The 18540-nt window shown below is 42.0% G+C and overlaps 1 protein-coding gene across 1 annotated transcript in view; it reads right to left on the bottom strand.

The window, feature by feature from the left end:
- Positions 1–18540, bottom strand: part of LOC146786166 (intestinal-type alkaline phosphatase-like) — a 131339-nt gene that overhangs the window by 68091 nt on the left and 44708 nt on the right. Inside the window, exon 3 of the mRNA XM_085635694.1 lies at positions 1816–1931. Within this exon, the coding sequence (XP_085491820.1) occupies positions 1816–1931 (116 nt within the window). The remainder of the gene's footprint in view (positions 1–1815; positions 1932–18540) is intronic.

Raw genomic sequence — 18540 nt, forward strand, 5'->3', positions numbered from 1 at the left:
AGTGCCTTTTTCCACTGTCTGTATATGATGACATCCCCCTTCATATTCTATGGTATTGTAACAATGCTAACTCTTCTAGGTTTATGTATTTTGCTGCTGGTAGCGGCTCGTATACTGCATTATAGAGCACGATAGTTAAAATAAACATTTTGAACTATACAGTGACTCTGACCATCCTTATTGTGGACAAGTACGAGTGAGTGAGCGAAAGGGTATGTCTTGCTACCGCGATTCCTGAGAGAGACAGGAGTGTTGTGTTCTGGGTTGTCTAATCACTTGTAGCTTCGTGTTTATGTAGGAGAATGAATGAGACAGTATAGCTTGTCGGTTTTGGGATTTTGGGTACTAAGGTGGTAGGAAGATACAACCCCTATACACAGAGGTCCTGTTTTCCTGCGCATAGTTCTGTGTATGTGCAGAATCCCCGCAACAGAGCCCCTAGAATGGCACCTTGTAGTAGCAATGCATTGAGGGGGTGCTGTTGTGAGGGCACCTCCTATAACCTTCATGAGTGACAAAAGGCTTCTGTCATCTTTGAGAGGGGCGGCCTTCAGCCACTGTAGTGTAATAAGCAATTCTTCAGTGGAGAGGGTGGTGAATGAAGTGCATGTGAGAGTCTGTGTGATGATTGTGAAATGTGAAGGTCTGGTCAAGGGGTGTGGTTCATTTGGTGTTGGGTTTCCTCAGTCTGGTCTGTTTTGTGCTTCCTGTACATACATTTCTTCCACCAGCTGGCGCATGATTTGAGTTTTAATGCCTGTAGCTTCGGGTATCTGCTTCACTTCGGTGTGGCGCCTTCACTACAACGAATATTGGAACAGTATCGCCTCAAGATATATTTTCTACTCGGTTGTGAGTAGTATCTATATGGAAGGTTGCGTCATAATACATACCCAGTATTGTCGTTGGGTCCAATTTCTGCCTGCGTGTGTGTTTTCTCGGCCAGTGACTGAGGGTGTGAGAGAGACAGATAGTGCAAGAGAGTGTTTGTGTGTGTGTGTGTGTGTCAGCAGTAAGCACATGAGTGCATGCATGAGACTGTGGTGTGCTAGAGTGTGTGTGAGAGATAGTGAGCGCAAGAGAGAGTGTGAGTGTTTGTGTGAGAGACAGTGTACAGTGTGTGTGAGAGAGTGCTGGAGAGAGATAGAGCGTGAGGGTGGTAGTGTAAATACGTGTGTGTGTCTGTGTGTGAGAGAGAGATAGATAGATAGCATAAGAGTGTGTGTGTGTGTGTGTGCGAGAGAGAGAGAGAGAGAGAGAGAGAGAGAGAGAGAGAGAGAGAGAGAGACTGACTGTGGGTGAATGCATTCTTCAAACTGTAGTGTGTGTGTCTGACAGCGGGTGAGTGCATCCTTCGGACTGTGGTGTACACGTGTGGGTGTGGGTGTGTGTGTGCATGAGAGGGACAGAGTAAGTGCAAGAGAGAATGTCAGTGCGAGTGTGTGGAAAGCGGTTCGAGTGTGTGAGAGAAATTGAGTGTAAGAGAATGAGTGTTTGTATGAGAGTGCAAACATGTGTGAGAGTGTGTGTTTGAGAGAGAGTGTGTTTGAGAGAGTGTGTTTGAGAGAGAGAAAGAGTGTGTGTGTGTGTGTGCGCGTGTGTGTGGGTGTGTGCGCGTGTGTGTGTGTGTGTGTGTGTGCGTGTGTGGAGCAGTGGAGATGCACACCGTTTGAGCTGCAAGGCTCACAAGTTTTGGATTCTTGTGGGGGATCTTTAAGGGGGGACGTGCGTCACAAACACACTTTGTGTGCTTGTTTGGCTTGCTGTTTCCATTTTGCGAATCCAGACCCAAACATTGCAGGGAGTGGGACTCACCTTAGAGAGGGCCACAAATGGAAAGGTGTCCATTGCAAGGGTATTCTCCTCGCCCACTTTTCCTTCGAGTTGTCCACTAAGGATCCGAGTGGCAGTGACAGTGGGGACTCCCATCCCTGGAAGAAGAAACTGCATCAGTACCACAAACTTATAAAACACAATGTTCACCAAGGACAATACAGCTCTGTCCGTCGAACGACGCTGATAGGCTCACATTAATATCACACTTTCATGTGTGTGAACATTACGAAATAAACAAAGAAAACTGAAATTACAGGATCATTTCTGCAATAACTGAAAATGTGATCAACAATTGTACACAGTGTGCTCTGTTCAGGTCTGTACCATTCACAATCCGGATGAGTGCACGAGTGTGTGAAACGGAGCCTGCAGAAGCAACTGAACAGAAATTAAAACCACACGAGTCGATATGCCATTTTCAGGATGCTCGACCATCGAGCGAGCAGAAACCAAGCCTTGGAAGGAGAGTGTGAAACGAAAATGAATTGAAAATGTAGAATGTGAGGTGGGAGACCTTTTAGGCGGGCATGGATTCCTTGTTTTCTTTGGTGTGTCTTGTAAAGCTGTGTATGTCAGTTTCTTCTCTTGGAGCTTTTGGTTCTTGGAGGAAAGAGATGAGATCTGAAATTTGAGGGGTATTTTGGTTCTGTGGTGGAAATAGGGAATAATAATTCAGTCTTCAGGCTTGACTAAGTGTGGGTGAACTTTCCTGCTCTCTGAGAGTTTTCCCTAGGGTGCGGGTCTGTATGGGAGTCCATCTTGCATTCTTCACCTCCCTGTGTCAGCCTGAAATATGCTGTGCTTTTCTGTGCAGTATGTTATTTAGGGGGGTCTCCCATGTGTCTGTTGCAAAAGATCCCATGAGACTCATCTTACATCATCTGGGTGATGGCGATTGCGACCTTTCACTCCCCTACAGGGTTCCCTCTCAGAGTGGTTGTCTTCAGTTGGTGACCATTTGATGCCTGTCTGGGCATGTTTTTCTTTTCTAGTCTAGATTCTGTTAACGCCAGTCCGGTTTTACCTTCATGCTTATGTGTCTGTTTGTCTAGGGCATATCCAGAACAAAGAATCAAGGCGGATATCTTAGAGATCACCCAAAGAGCACTTGACAGAGGTTCACTGTGCATGCAAGAATTTAACTACCTTAACGTAGAATTTCATCGAATACCCATTTTATACGGAGTACCTAAAATTCATAAGAACTCTTCCAGCCCTCCGTTTAGACCCATTGTCTCCACGGTCGGGTCACTAACTGAGCCTTTGTCCAAATATGTGGACAAAATTCTACAACCGTTGGCATCTAATCTCCGAGGGTATATAAAAGACACGGGACACCTCATTAGTGAAATTGAAGGCATTCAGTTTAACACCTATACAGACTTCCTAGTGTCCATGGACATCGAAGCTTTATATACTAACATTCCACAACTAGGGGCATTAGAAGCAGTTAAACATACCCTTGCGAATAACAACAATACCGTTGATCGGTTATTCCTGCTGGAATGCCTAGCAATTGTTCTAAAAGAAAATTACTTTGAATTTAACGGACACATTTTTAAACAGATACTTGGAGTTAGTATGGGCGCAGCCTGTGCACCTAATGTAGCAAACATCTACATGGGAGAATTTGAAAATAAGTTTATTTTCAATGAAATAGCTCCATTCAGCGAAAACATCAAAAGCTGGTATCGTTTTATTGATGACATTTTTTTTATCTGGAGAGGTCCGGAAGAACAACTGCATGAATTTATGGCGTGGATCAACCTTTGTGATGTCCACCTTAAACTTAGCCCCAATATAAGTAAGTCCAAAATTGAATTCCTAGATATTTGGATACAAATTATTGATGCTAAAATTGAAGTCAGTCTGTATACCAAGCCTACCGCTAAAAATACTTTACTCCAGTACTCCAGCTTTCATCCTCGAAGCCAAAAGGACAACATCCCTTTTAGCCAATTTTTACGGTTGCGTAGAAACTGTACTACTATATCAAATTATGATATACATGCAGAAGAACTTAAACAAAAGTTTGCCAGTAGAGGGTATCCCCCTAAACTTATTAAAGATGCTTATAAAAGAGCGAAATATTACGATAGATCCGTACTATTGCAACCAAAAGAACCCAAAACTGAGGAGAAACTGGTCTGCGTCACTACCCATTCTAATATTGATCATAAAATCAGGCAAATTATCAACAAAGATTGGCATATTCTACATACAGATCATTCAAGAAAGAGTCTCCCCAAGCCTATCTTTGCATTTAGACGCAATAAAAACTTAAGGAACTCTTTGGTTAAATCCAGAATACCCATTGCCAATCCATTTGTCCAAAAATCTATCACTGGCACCAAACCTATCAGTGGTACTCACAAATGTGGCTGTTGCCACGCATGCCAGTTTGCCATTGTTACTAACGAATTGATTTGGGACAAACGGACATTCACATTTAAGGACATGACCAATTGCCGTACTCGACATGTTGTTTATCTTATCCTTTGTCCTTGTGACAAAGGATATGTAGGAGAAACCAGCAGAGAATTTCGTGTACGTTTCAGTGAACATAAGTCAGCCATACTTAACAAACGCGAAGGGGCCCCCTTGGTGGCCCATTGGACTGAGAAACACCACAGTATCTCAGATCTCAGGTGGCTAATTTTGGAACATGTACATCCTCCTAACAATCTTAATGTGGATGCCATCAGACGCAAAAGGGAAGTTTTTTGGATATATGTCCTTAGGACACAAGAAAAAGGCCTTAACGAACATCTTCCTTGGGAAAACGCGATTATATAGATTTACTCCTGGTCCCACCAATAGTAAACTGTATGGGGAAAATGTATTCCTTTACTTCATTTTGCTAAAGGAACCATACATTGAGAACTGTCTATTTTGCCGAATATTTTAAATATTACCTTGAGATCTTGGTTCCTATTTGGACCACATTTATAAAGGTTGGTAAAATACACACTCTTTTATTGGTGTACCATATAGCACCCCCGAGACTACTACTAATAATTTTTGTTCCCTAATTCTTGCCCCATAATTTTCAATTTAGCAACTGGCATTAATTCATTAATGGGGCATTATCGTTGAGCACAGTCTAAGGTAAATGTTAAGAATTCTCGATAGAGAGCTTTTCTCTCTTTCCAAGATGTCCGCTTCCATTGTCGATTCCGAAGCCTGCATTCCGAATAGGGAATTCGTTTTAAGTTTGCCTTCCCGTTTAAATTTTAGTCCTATTTCAGTGTCCATTATCAGTGCTCACTACTTCCTGGTTCTCCTTATAAGGGAAACGCCAGTCTCCATACACTCTTCCTTGAGAGCGCTAACTATGGAATCCTTGACAAGTCTTTGCTGAAATGCTCGGTAAGAACTACAATTACGCTAGTTTCAGCCTCTTTTACTGCTCTAAAAATACGCTCACGCTGCTATCTTTTTAGCATTATTTCTAAACTATACGCAATTCTTTTGTAGATTGCTCCCACGAGTGTTACCATTTACGCTAAGCACTTGATCCACGCTCGAAAGATATCAGCCCTCCATATGACTGAGTAAAAAAGGAGAACAGGTAACTCATATGCCGTTCACCATAAAATTTAGGTTAGCAATTCGTACACATACCCTCAACGTTTCTTTCCCCTATTATACTTACTAAAGCTACAAATTGTATACTTTCAGGTTTTATTCAAACCCAGTATTCACCAACATGCTGTGACTAATTTACCTCCACGGGTTTGCATATCGTACTTAAATAATTCGCGGATAGGCCTTCAAAGTTCCGGCCCGTATTTTACCAGCGCGTTCTTCTCTGCCATATCTGGGTAAGTAAGTGGACCTAGCTGTACATACATTGAGTTTTCTCTAATACATCTAGGCATTTAAATTAGCCTGTTCTTGGTACACTTTCAGGCGATTTTTATCACGTGACCATTCTCTCTGAACTTCCTGGATATTACTATATGCTCGCCCAGTTATATTGAACTAACTCTGACGACACACCACTGGCTATGATATTTTCTTCACACCTAGCGATATCGTAGTAAGTTACCTTTTATCCTTAAGTTTCTTCATAAATCCTAGCTATAATTTTTCGTACGTTTCATTGAATATACCATAATGGTCTATCGTGAGATATGATCATTTCATTACTTTGATTGATAAACTGGCTATTGATGTTAGATGCTCCTCGCATACAGATCCTTCACTACTCCATGGACAGATACAATTCTAACTGCCTTTTGCATATAAGAATTATCTCCATTCATGCTTTACTACAATTCCTGCTAGTCTCGTGAGTCCTGCCCAGTTCCTCTCGGTATTCCAATTATGTTCTCAAATCTAATTATGGTCATTCTTTTCTTTTTATTGTAGCTTCTTAAACACTAAAACTAAAGATTTAGGAAGCCTCATTACTGGTATCCCCTTGTATAAGGGTTCCTTGTTGGCAAGTATGTTGTTACCTAACATATTATTCTTCCTTTTCCTTAATGTCTTACCTTTTTGCACTTAGGTTATTGGAACTATAATGACATTTCCTCACAAAAAATCCTATTCTTGGGTGTTTGCTGCATCACGGGTGTACATAGAGGTTCTTATTTCTTATTTCTTTACTCTTTACTCTTTCTACAGCTCCTGCTCCTTCTTTTTGTTTTAAATAAACTAAAAAATCTAAATAACGTTCACAATCACTCATTGTGACTTTTTATACCCACAGACCAACGGCTGTCAAAATCTAATGTTTAAATTCCATTGCATGAGTGTTGGACATCAAACTAGGCCTTGAAGCCTTGTTTTTCTGAAAGACCACTGTAATATGCCCTGAAGAAGGAGCCTGTAAAAATCATTTTTGAGCTCCGAAACGCGCGTTGGCGCTGGTCCTTTGTTCAAACTCCACAACCTATGATTTTAATTGTCAATATACTGTTGTTCTCTTGAGTTTCAGGTTTATTGTCTTTAATTGTGTGTCATATATGTGGTATATGTTTTCTTATTTATGTCATGGTTGTACAATTAATCATAAATTGTGCTTCAACAGTTTGATGTTAAGTGTATTACATGTATTATTACACAGTATGAAAAATGTTTATGTATATGTTCTTTGAGGTTGTTGAAAAAATGATAAAAAATGAAAAAATGAAATAATATAGTTTTATACACCGTTGACTGTGGGTATTACTTTACTTTATGGACATATTGCCTTCCACTTAAATAGTATAGTGTAGGAAGTTTTGTTTTTTGAATAGTTTCTTTCCCTGATTCCTTCCTCACTTATTAATATATTCAGGGTCCCTCTGCTGTAATCTATCTGTTTGTCCTTAACCCGTTAACCGCCGCGTAAATTCCGCCGCGGTGTGGGTGATTTCTTGCGTGGGCGGGGCCGCGTCGGCCAACGGCCGTGCGCAGCACTACCGAGGTAGTGCTCGCGATGGCCGTTGGCAGACGCGCGCACACGAGGGGTCAAAGTCTTTTGTCCCTGTGTCTAAAGGATCATGATTAAAAGAATTCTTGTATTTCTTCCTACGGAACCGCGGTTCTCTTTATTCCAATTCTTCATCCAGATTCCCAGGAATACCAGATTGCCCCTGGAGCAGCGTAATATTGGCTACACTCTTACACGTCACAAATGCACAATACATACATGCACTTAGCACATGTACTTTTTAGGTGATTGGATAAAACCATCCTTACACTATTAAAATGTATTTACTTTAGAAACAAAAAGGATGTATGTATTGTGTGCACTAATGTTTCATATTTGCATTTATAACGTTGTCCTTAGTCACATTTAAACACATGTACTCAAGTTATTTCATCTGTATGCAACGTGTAACATGAATCTAATGTACTGTTATTTTTTATTCATTTGTGGTTGAATATGCACATGCATATTAAATGTGCACCATTCATTTAATGTTTTAACTTCCCATTACTAGGCCAATGTTTCTGCATCAAATCCTGTTTTCCATTCTCTGCTTGAGTGTCTTTTCCTTGCAGGTGCATTTACATGGTTTGTTAGTTTGAGAATAGATACAACACTGTACTAGTGATAGAGAGAGCCTGAGAAGAGGCCCTAGACAAGGAACATGGAGAGCCAGAGCGTCAAATGAAAGTTTCCATTTATTAATGTTGCGAGGAGTCACAGGAAACCTCAGACAATATCGTTCCCAGGTTTGGCCTGGGATAGTTGGAACATGTTTCAGCTCCCAACGTGAGAATGGAAACACGGCCTGACTGGGGACCTAAAGCTGCCCTGGCAATTATGTTGAACAAGGCAGGGGGAGGGGCCTTCTGGAGGTGTCGCACTTCAAGCGCAAAGCACTTATGCTACTGGGGGCCGATATTGCAGCACCACTGCAAGACTGGCCTCAAGTACCAAAACTGCCCCCACCGCTGCAAAACCGGCCCCCACCCTTCCAGCCTCCCGGGGAATTGCCCAATGTCCAGTACTGCCAGTCCGGCCCTGAATGGAAAGGACAATGGAGCCCCTGATGATGTGAACAGAGGGATCTTACTTTTGAGACTATTGTGGTAATAACTGATGTTCACACTGTCTGAGGTTACTGCATTTTCCTATGGACTTTGAGAGGGATAGACCTCTAGGCTTATCCCCTTTGATTCTTTGCCGAGTGTGGCTTAGACTAACACTTATACTCCTATCCCAACAAAACTCTTGACCAAGCTTCTGAAATGCTGGCACGTTCCTGCACTTCCCGCATTTTCCTATTTTTCGGCATTCCCCTGATTTTTTAGATCTTTTTAGTTTATAAACAATTCTTCCTCGTCTGGACTTTAATTTAAATTCAGAATTCACTCATGTATGGAAGAAAGTGTCAGAAACTCTTCTTTGAGCATCACATTCTGTTCTTGATCTTTAGTATTGCTGTGACTGAACTTCTTGTCGGCCTTATACTGGTAACGCTTGAACTCCTTTAGACGTTGGGTTATCCGGCTGTTATTCTATATCGTTCTAGCACTGTATTGAGATCTGTTTGCCTTAACCTGACTGCTAACTTGTACTAAACTTTCTTAACTAGAGTCACTGATTCCTGGTCCTTATTGCATGGCCACATGGGTTACACTGTTATTAAAAATTATTGTTTAAATGCTAACTCCCTTTACCTCTCAGTCGGCGACAAGAAGGTCCGCAGGATAACAATGGAAAGAGAGTTGGCCCAGAGCTGGATCACCCCTCCTTATTTTTCAATCTCCCAACAGTCAGCAAGTGAGTATGGAGGGAAAACTGGGCGGGTCAACAAAACCACCACTGAGAACTGTCCTATTGCACCTGTCAGACTCTAGTTACGGTACTCAACTACACAGGAACAGAGATGCTAGTTCCCAAATCCACCCCGACAGCAATCCAGAGCTTAGTGTGACAAGTCTCTAGAGTGGCTATCTTGGGGGAAGGGGGAAAGTGGATAAAATAACAAAAGAGAGAAGAGACTGTTCTGTGGCTTCCTTCAGGAGTCCGTCCAGCAGACTTCGATTGCTGAAGTGGTAACCTGTAGACAAGAGTTATTGTTATCATAAACCTTTAGTCCTTAACCTCTCTTGTCTCTTAACCCCTATGGCCTTGTTTCCTTACCATGCCAATTCCAGAACTCTGCTTCTCTTCTATTTCTTTTATTTCTTTTCTGTGTGTGCCTTTTATTCCTTAACTATATTCTTCGTCTGCAATTAAAAAGGAAATAGCTAGTACCCAAAGTTTATCTGCCTCATATGAATCTTTCTCCCTGTGCTTCTTACTTACTTTCCTATTTTTCTTTTCACTCTCCTATGTTTTATCTTCCTTGGTATCTGCTTTAGTTCTCAGTTTTCTTTTCTTTTTGCACACCTGCAATATATTTACATTTATCTGTTAAGAACTTCTGCTCTCTTTTAACTTGGTATTATCTATTTTAATTTGGTATTCTACTTATTGAGTTTGAGGACTTTTCCTATTTGTAATTATTCATCTGTGTATTTTATGTTTTCTCTTCTTATTCTTTTCGTGGTGGTATTTTACTCTCAGTTCTTAGCTACTGTCCAACGACTTATTTCTGTGGTAAGTATCGTTTTATCTTATTCTAATTATTTGTAGTTGCTCAAGCGTTCTAACATGTATTGTAATTCTCTCTTCGTTTTTTCAGGACTTGCCGTTACAACTCGTTACCTCTGTGAAGAATTACAGTAAAACCACTTCCTCACAGTAAGTTCTATAACTCTATTGACATCAGTAATTTACTTCAGTCCTCTGAAGAGACAAATATACACTCGTTAACTTAGCTTCGTTTTTCTTTTTCTTCCTTCAGATGCTCCTGTAGACACTGCTTCCTCTCCCTGATGACTCGATGCGAATTCTTCACAAACTGAGATTTGCTGTTCTCCTCACACGTCACTCTACTTCATTGAACTCGGATTTCTAACTTGAATCTAGGGACTTCCGAAGCCCTTCAGAAATAATTCTGAAAAGCCTTCAAACAAGGCTGAAACACTTTTTGTCAGCGCGCTCTGAGGTGCGCACCTGACTCTCTAGAATTCTTGGTGAAGTGCGCAGTTCCTAAGCAACGCGAGCCTTACCTAGGATTCCAGCGCGTTCTCTGCCAAACACTAGAACGCTAACAGCTACTCGGTTCTGGTGGCCTTTTCTGGCGCCATTTCCGAGTCAGCTCCACCCATGTACCTTCCATTGCTCGGGGTGTACAAACTTTTGAGTCTTCGATGCACAATTAAACCTATCTGTAATCTTGGGGTCCTGACAGTACCCTCCAACAAGGTAGGTTCTCTCCTCTGGGGTTTAGTTGGTGATCGTAGGTGAAATGCCTTAACTAATCTTGGAGCATGGACATCTTCCTCTCGTTCCCAAGATCTTTCCTCGGGCCCATAACCCTTCCAGTCCACCAAATAGTATAACTTCCCTTTTTGCATTTTGGAGTCTAGAATTTCCTTGACTTCAAATTCTGTACCAGTCTCTAGCTGAAGAGGCCTTGGAGGCAGGTTTTTTCGTAGATTTTCTGGAGCCTTCTTCAACAGGGATATGTGGAAAACTGGATGTATTTTCAACCTGGGTGGCAATTGAACTCGGTAAGTCACCGGATTTATTTTCTCCTCTACCAGATATGGCCCAATAAATCTCGGTTGAAACTTCCGATTACCTTTCAATCTCAAATTCTTAGTACTTAACCAAACTCTGTTTCCTATTTCCAATGAGGGGCCTACTCGTCTCTTTCTGTCTGCATAACTCTTATATTTTTCTTTAGCTAATTCAAGATTTTCAATTGCCCTCTTATGTACCTGATCTAACTGTGTTACGATCTCCTCCGCCGCCGGAACGGAGATCTCGGTTTGCCTCAGGGTTGCGTTGGGATGTCTTCCATAATTCATAAAGAAAGGGAAATACCCAGTGGAAACATTCTTTGCATTATTATGGGCGAACTCTGCAGCCCACAAATAGTCCGACCAATTTCCTTCTTGTTTCAAAAGAAACAATCTCAAATACTGTTCAAGTTCTTGGTTCACCCTCTCGGTTGACCGTCAGTTTCTGGGTGGTAACTAGTGGAAAAACGGACTTCTGTACCCAAACCTTCCATGAAAGATTTCCAAAAGTGGGAAATGAACTGTGGACCCCTATCTGTGATTACTATTTTAGGGATTCCATGTATTTTTACTATTTGAGCACTAAAATGAGTCGCCAACTGCTTAGCTGTTGGCACTCCCTTTAAAGCTGTAAAATGAGCCATTTTAGAAAGGGAATCTACCACTACTAAGATGGCATTGTAGCCCTGACTAAGGGGTAAGTCTGTAATGAGGTCTAATGTAACAGTGTGCCAAGGATAAGGTGGAGTGGGTAAGGGCATAAGTAAACCTTTTGGGGCCTGCCTTTCGGATTTTCCCTGATCACAAATCTCTCAAGTCTTAACATATTGCTCAATACTCTTCGACATTTCAGGCCACCAGTAGTGTCGCTGGATCAGTTCTCTGGTCTTTGCCTCTCCCTTGTGTCCTGCCAACTTTGCATCGTGGCATTCCTTGATAATCTGTTGCTGCAACTCCTTAGTGGGAATATACAGAGCTCCTTGGAAGTAGGGCAACTGATTCCGAACCTCTCTTCCTTCCTTCTTCGCCCACTCTTTCAAGGTCTTTTCATCCATTGCGTCGAAGATACCCTGTTCAAGATCAACTGAAGTGATTGCTCCAATAATCTTTTCACTTGGCATAATGGATTGATTTCCTAGAGGTGTCTTTTGATTTTCTGTGTCTATCCTAGACAAGGCATCTGCTTTTCCGTTCTGGGCCCCTGGTCGATAAGTAATGACGAAATCGTAATCAGCAAAGTACAGCGACCAGCGCAATTGTCTTGGTGTTAAGGTTCTGGCTGTTTTTAGAAATTAAAAATTATGGTCTGTATATACTGTGACTTGATGCTGTGCCCCCATTAAATGATGTCTCCAATCTTTGAATGCGTCTTTTATGGCCAATAGCTCCCTCTCTGTGATTGTATAGTTTATTTCTGCCGGAGTTAATTTTCTTGACCCGTTTGCTTGCTTCGTTGGGACAAAATTCCTCCCACCGCCTGATCAGAGGCATCGGTCTCCACATAAAATGTTTCAGTCGGATCTGCATGTTGTAGGATTGGGGCTGATGTAAAACTTCCCTTTAGGGATCGGAAGGCTTCTTCAGCTTCAGTTGTCCATTCAAATTTGACCCCTTTTTTCAATAGACGGGTGAGTGGCAAAATCTTATGCGAAAATTCTCCAATGAATCTCCGGTAAAAATTGGCGAAACCAATAAAGCTTTGTACTTCTTTGACGCTCTCGGGGGACTTCCAATTGATCACCGCTTCGATCTTCTTGCGGTCCATAAGAATGCCAGTTGGTGAAATTACAAAACCCAAAAATTCAACCTGAAAGCACACTTCTCTAGCTTTACAAACAGTCTGTTTTCTCTCAGCTTCTGTAAAACCTTTCTAACCTGATCCTGATGTTCTTCTTTGTTCTCAGAGTAAATAAGGATGTCATCAATGTACACCAGTGCACACTGGTCGATGAATTCCTTCAATACGTCGTTTATGAAGTGTTGAAAGGCTGCAGGAGCGTTACATAGCGCATAGGGCATAACCTGATATTCAAATAGGCCGAACCTCGTTCTGAAGGCTGTCTTCCACTCATCGCCCTCCTAGATTCTCACCGGATGATACGCTCCCCTCAGATCCAACTTTGTGTAAATTGTTGCTCCTTTCACTTGATCTAGCAAAACAGATATTAGCGGCTATGGATAACGGTTCTTTTTTGTAATCTTATTGATGGCTCTGTAGTCGATGCAAGTCCTCAAATCTCCTTCTTTCTTTGGCACAAAAAATATGGGCGAGGAGACTGGGACTGCGAGGGACGAATGAAGCCGTTTGCTAGATACTTATCCAAATACTCTTTTAGGTGATGGTGTTCTTTTTCCGTAAGGGCATACACACGGCTGCAAGGTAGGTTTGAACCATTTTCTATCTCAATTTTACAATCGTAAGGTCTGTGGGGTGGTAATTGTTCTGCCTCCACTTCATTGAATACGTCTTCAAAATCTTGATATTCCTCTGGTATGTCTTGTACATGGATTACACAAATTGAACCTCCCGTCTGACACAACGAATGTGCAGGATTCACCTCTTGCTCCTGCAGCTGGCCTCTGAAACAATTTCCAAAACAATAATCTGATTCCATCTTAATGGCTCTGGTACTCCAGTTGATTTTTGGATTATGTTCAGTAAGCCAGGGAAGCCCAAGGATCAACTGGAATTGGGGGGCATCGATCAAGTTAAACTGGATCTTCTCCTCATGTCCGTCATTCGAAATCAGATTAATTAATTCTGTGTGACTGATTATTGGACCTGAGGACAGATTGGTTCCATCCACCGCCCTAACGGGCTCAGCTTTTAACTTTTTGATGGCTTCGATTCCCACCTTGCTCGCAAACCTTAGATCGCAAAAGATTCCGGTGGCTCCTGAGTCGATCATCACTGAGACTTCCCTCAGTGTCACGTGTTGAAATCTGATTTCCATTGATAAAGTTAGATGTGGCGCTGCAGACTGTAGAGTATTGGCCACCCTATGTTCTTTTGGAGTCTGATCGAAAATCGCATCCACCTGTTCAACTCCTCCAACAGATGGTGCCTTTAGTTTTCCTTCGGCTTGAAACTTACCTTGGGTTTCTTTGGACATGCACGCACAAAATGACCTCTCGATCCACAGTACATGCATAGATTGTTGGTTCTTCTCTTTTCCTTCTCTTCTTTGGAAAGAGGACCCCATATTGTACCAATCTGCATTGGTTCGATGCCCTGCTGACCTTCATTGCTTCGTTCTCCTTCCGACCTTACTCGATCAAATCTTGGAATCACTGCCTTGAAATCTTTCCTTTTTTCACCTTTTCTTTCCCCATGACAGAAATCGATTTCCAGCACTAAATCCACCAACGCTGAGATTTCTGTCGGTCTATTGGGTATTCCGGCCAGTGCATCCTTTAGCTCATCTCTTAAACCTCGATAAAACACCGCTGCTCTCTTACTCTCAGGCCAGTTGGTTTCCACCACTAGTTTATTGAATTGAGCCAAATAAGAGACCACATCGCGGTTCCCCTGTTTCAGGTCGAGTAGCTCGTTGTCTATGGCTTGGGATATCCGCCTTCTGTCAAATATTCGAAGAAACTCTTCTTTGAAGTTCTCATAATTCCGCAATATGGGATCGTCTTTTGAAATCAGAGGCAAAGACCAGGATGCTGCATCCCACTTAAGTATGACAACACAAAGGCCACTTGAGACTGAGCATCTGGAAAAATGGAAGGGCGGCACATGAAGTGTAATGAGCACTGCGTAATGAATATTTGAGCCTTCTGCGGATCCCCACTAAAACGCTCGGGTGCCGCTAATGGAATGACAGGTGAGAGGGAGTGAATCACCTGAGTTGTCATCCTATTAGTCCCTTCTGTCAATGAAGCTTGAGCGTCCGACCCAGAACCAAAAGGTTGTCTAAGCCTTTGCGCCAATTCTGCGGTTTCTTTTCTAGAATTTACTACTTCTAACCTGAGGCTCTGGTTTTCCTCTCGGACTGCACTTAACTCTTTTTGTATGGTATCTAATATTGTTCCTAAACCTTGTACGTCTATTCCCTCAGCCATCTCTGTTCGGGTGTAAAATGCAACGTGGGCACTTCACTCTGTCAGACTCTAGTTACGGTACTCAACTACACAGGAACAGAGATGCTAGTTCCCAAATCCACCCTGACAGCAATCCAGAGCTTAGTGTGACAAGTCTCTAGAGTGGCTATCTTGGGGGAAGGGGGAAAGTGGATAAAATAACAAAAGAGAGAAGAGACTGTTCTGTGGCTTCCTTCAGGAGTCCGTCCAGCAGACTTCGATTGCTGAAGTGGTAACCTGTAGACAAGAGTTATTGTTATCATAAACCTTTAGTCCTTAACCTCTCTTATCTCTTAACCCCTATGGCCTTGTTTCCTTACCATGCCAATTCCAGAACTCTGCTTCTCTTCTATTTCTTTTATTTCTTTTCGGTGTGTGCCTTTTATTCCTTAACTATATTTTTCGTCTGCAATTAAAAAGGAAATAGCTAGTACCCAAAGTTTATCTGCCTCATATGAATCTTTCTCCCTGTGCTTCTTACTTACTTTCCTATTTTTCTTTTCACTCTCCTATGTTTTATCTTCCTTGGTATCTGCTTTAGTTCTCAGTTTTCTTTTCTTTTTGCACACCTGCAATATATTTACATTTATCTGTTAAGAACTTCTGCTCTCTTTTAACTTGGTATTATCTATTTTAATTTGGTATTCAACTAACTGAGATTGAGGTCTTTTCCTATTTGTAATTATTCATCTGTGTATTTAATGTTTTCTCTTCTTATTCTTTTCGTGGTGGTATTTTACTCTCAGTTCTTAGCTACTGTCCAACGACTTATTTCTGTGGTAAGTATCGTTTTATCTTATTCTAATTATTTGTAGTTGCTCAAGCGTTCTAACATGTATTGTAATTCTCTCTTCGTTTTTTCAGGACTTGCCGTTACAACTCGTTACCTCTGTGAAGAATTACAGTAAAACCACTTCCTCACAGTAAGTTCTATAACTCTATTGACATCAGTAATTTACTTCAGTCCTCTGAAGAGACAAATATACACTCGTTAACTTAGCTTCGTTTTTCTTTTTCTTCCTTCAGATGCTCCTGTAGACACTGCTTCCTCTCCCTGATGACTCGATGCGAATTCTTCACAAACTGAGATTTGCTGTTCTCCTCACATGTCACTCTACTTCATTGAACTCGGATTTCTAACTTGAATCTAGGGACTTCCGAAGCCCTTCAGAAATAATTCTGAAAAGCCTTCAAACAAGGCTGAAACACTTTTTGTCAGCGCACTCTGAGGTGCGCACCTGACTCTCTAGAATTCTTGGTGAAGTGCGCAGTTCCTAAGCAACGCGAGCCTTACCTAGGATTCCAGCGCGTTCTCTGCCAAACACTAGAACGCTAACAGCTACTCGGTTCTGGTGGCCTTTTCTGGCGCCATTTCCGAGTCAGCTCCACCCATGTACCTTCCATTGCTCGGGGTGTACAAACTTTTGAGTCTTCGATGCACAATTAAACCTATCTGTAATCTTGGGGTCCTGACAGTACCCTCCAACAAGGTAGGTTCTCTCCTCTGGGGTTTAGTTGGTGATCGTAGGTGAAATGCCTTAACTAATCTTGGAGCATGGACATCTTCCTCTCGTTCCCAAGATCTTTCCTCGGGCCCATAACCCTTCCAGTCCACCAAATAGTATAACTTCCCTTTTTGCATTTTGGAGTCTAGAATTTCCTTGACTTCAAATTCTGTACCAGTCTCTAGCTGAAGAGGCCTTGGAGGCAGGTTTTTTCGTAGATTTTCTGGAGCCTTCTTCAACAGGGATATGTGGAAAACTGGATGTATTTTCAACCTGGGTGGCAATTGAACTCGGTAAGTCACCGGATTTATTTTCTCCTCTACCAGATATGGCCCAATAAATCTCGGTTGAAACTTCCGATTACCTTTCAATCTCAAATTCTTAGTACTTAACCAAACTCTGTTTCCTATTTCCAATGAGGGGCCTACTCGTCTCTTTCTGTCTGCATAACTCTTATATTTTTCTTTAGCTAATTCAAGATTTTCAATTGCCCTCTTATGTACCTGATCTAACTGTGTTACGATCTCCTCCGCCGCCGGAACGGAGATCTCGGTTTGCCTCAGGGTTGCGTTGGGATGTCTTCCATAATTCATAAAGAAAGGGAAATACCCAGTGGAAACATTCTTTGCATTATTATGGGCGAACTCTGCAGCCCACAAATAGTCCGACCAATTTCCTTCTTGTTTCAAAAGAAACAATCTCAAATACTGTTCAAGTTCTTGGTTCACCCTCTCGGTTGACCGTCAGTTTCTGGGTGGTAACTAGTGGAAAAACGGACTTCTGTACCCAAACCTTCCATGAAAGATTTCCAAAAGTGGGAAATGAACTGTGGACCCCTAGCTGTGATTACTATTTTAGGGATTCCATGTATTTTTACTATTTGAGCACTAAAATGAGTCGCCAACTGCTTAGCTGTTGGCACTCCCTTTAAAGCTGTAAAATGAGCCATTTTAGAAAGGGAATCTACCACTACTAAGATGGCACTGTAGCCCTGACTAAGGGGTAAGTCTGTAATGAGGTCTAATGTAACAGTGTGCCAAGGATAAGGTGGAGTGGGTAAGGGCATAAGTAAACCTTTTGGGGCCTGCCTTTCGGATTTTCCCTGAGCACAAATCTCTCAAGTCTTAACATATTGCTCAATACTCTTCGACATTTCAGGCCACCAGTAGTGTCGCTGGATCAGTTCTCTGGTCTTTGCCTCTCCCTTGTGTCCTGCCAACTTTGCATCGTGGCATTCCTTGATAATCTGTTGCTGCAACTCCTTAGTGGGAATATACAGAGCTCCTTGGAAGTAGGGCAACTGATTCCGAACCTCTCTTCCTTCCTTCTTCGCCCACTCTTTCAAGGTCTTTTCATCCATTGCGTCGAAGATACCCTGTTCAAGATCAACTGAAGTGATTGCTCCAATAATCTTTTCACTTGGGATAATGGATTGATTTCCTAGAGGTGTCTTTTGATTTTCTGTGTCTATCCTAGACAAGGCATCTGCTTTTCCGTTCTGGGCCCCTGGTCGATAAGTAATGACGAAATCGTAATCAGCAAAGTACAGCGACCAGCGCAATTGTCTTGGTGTTAAGGTTCTGGCTGTTTTTAGAAATTAAAAATTATGGTCTGTATATACTGTGACTTGATGCTGTGCCCCCATTAAATGATGTCTCCAATCTTTGAATGCGTCTTTTATGGCCAATAGCTCCCTCTCTGTGATTGTATAGTTTATTTCTGCCGGAGTTAATTTTCTTGACCCGTTTGCTTGCTTCGTTGGGACAAAATTCCTCCCACCGCCTGATCAGAGGCATCAGTCTCCACATAAAATGTTTCAGTCGGATCTGCATGTTGTAGGATTGGGGCTGATGTAAAACTTCCCTTTAGGGATCGGAAGGCTTCTTCAGCTTCAGTTGTCCATTCAAATTTGACCCCTTTTTTCAATAGACGGGTGAGTGGCAAAATCTTATGCGAAAATTCTCCAATGAATCTCCGGTAAAAATTGGCGAAACCAATAAAGCTTTGTACTTCTTTGACGCTCTCGGGGGACTTC

The sequence above is a fragment of the Triturus cristatus genome, chromosome 11, assembly GCF_964204655.1.
Source record: "Triturus cristatus chromosome 11, aTriCri1.1, whole genome shotgun sequence".
Taxonomy (NCBI): domain Eukaryota; kingdom Metazoa; phylum Chordata; class Amphibia; order Caudata; family Salamandridae; genus Triturus; species Triturus cristatus.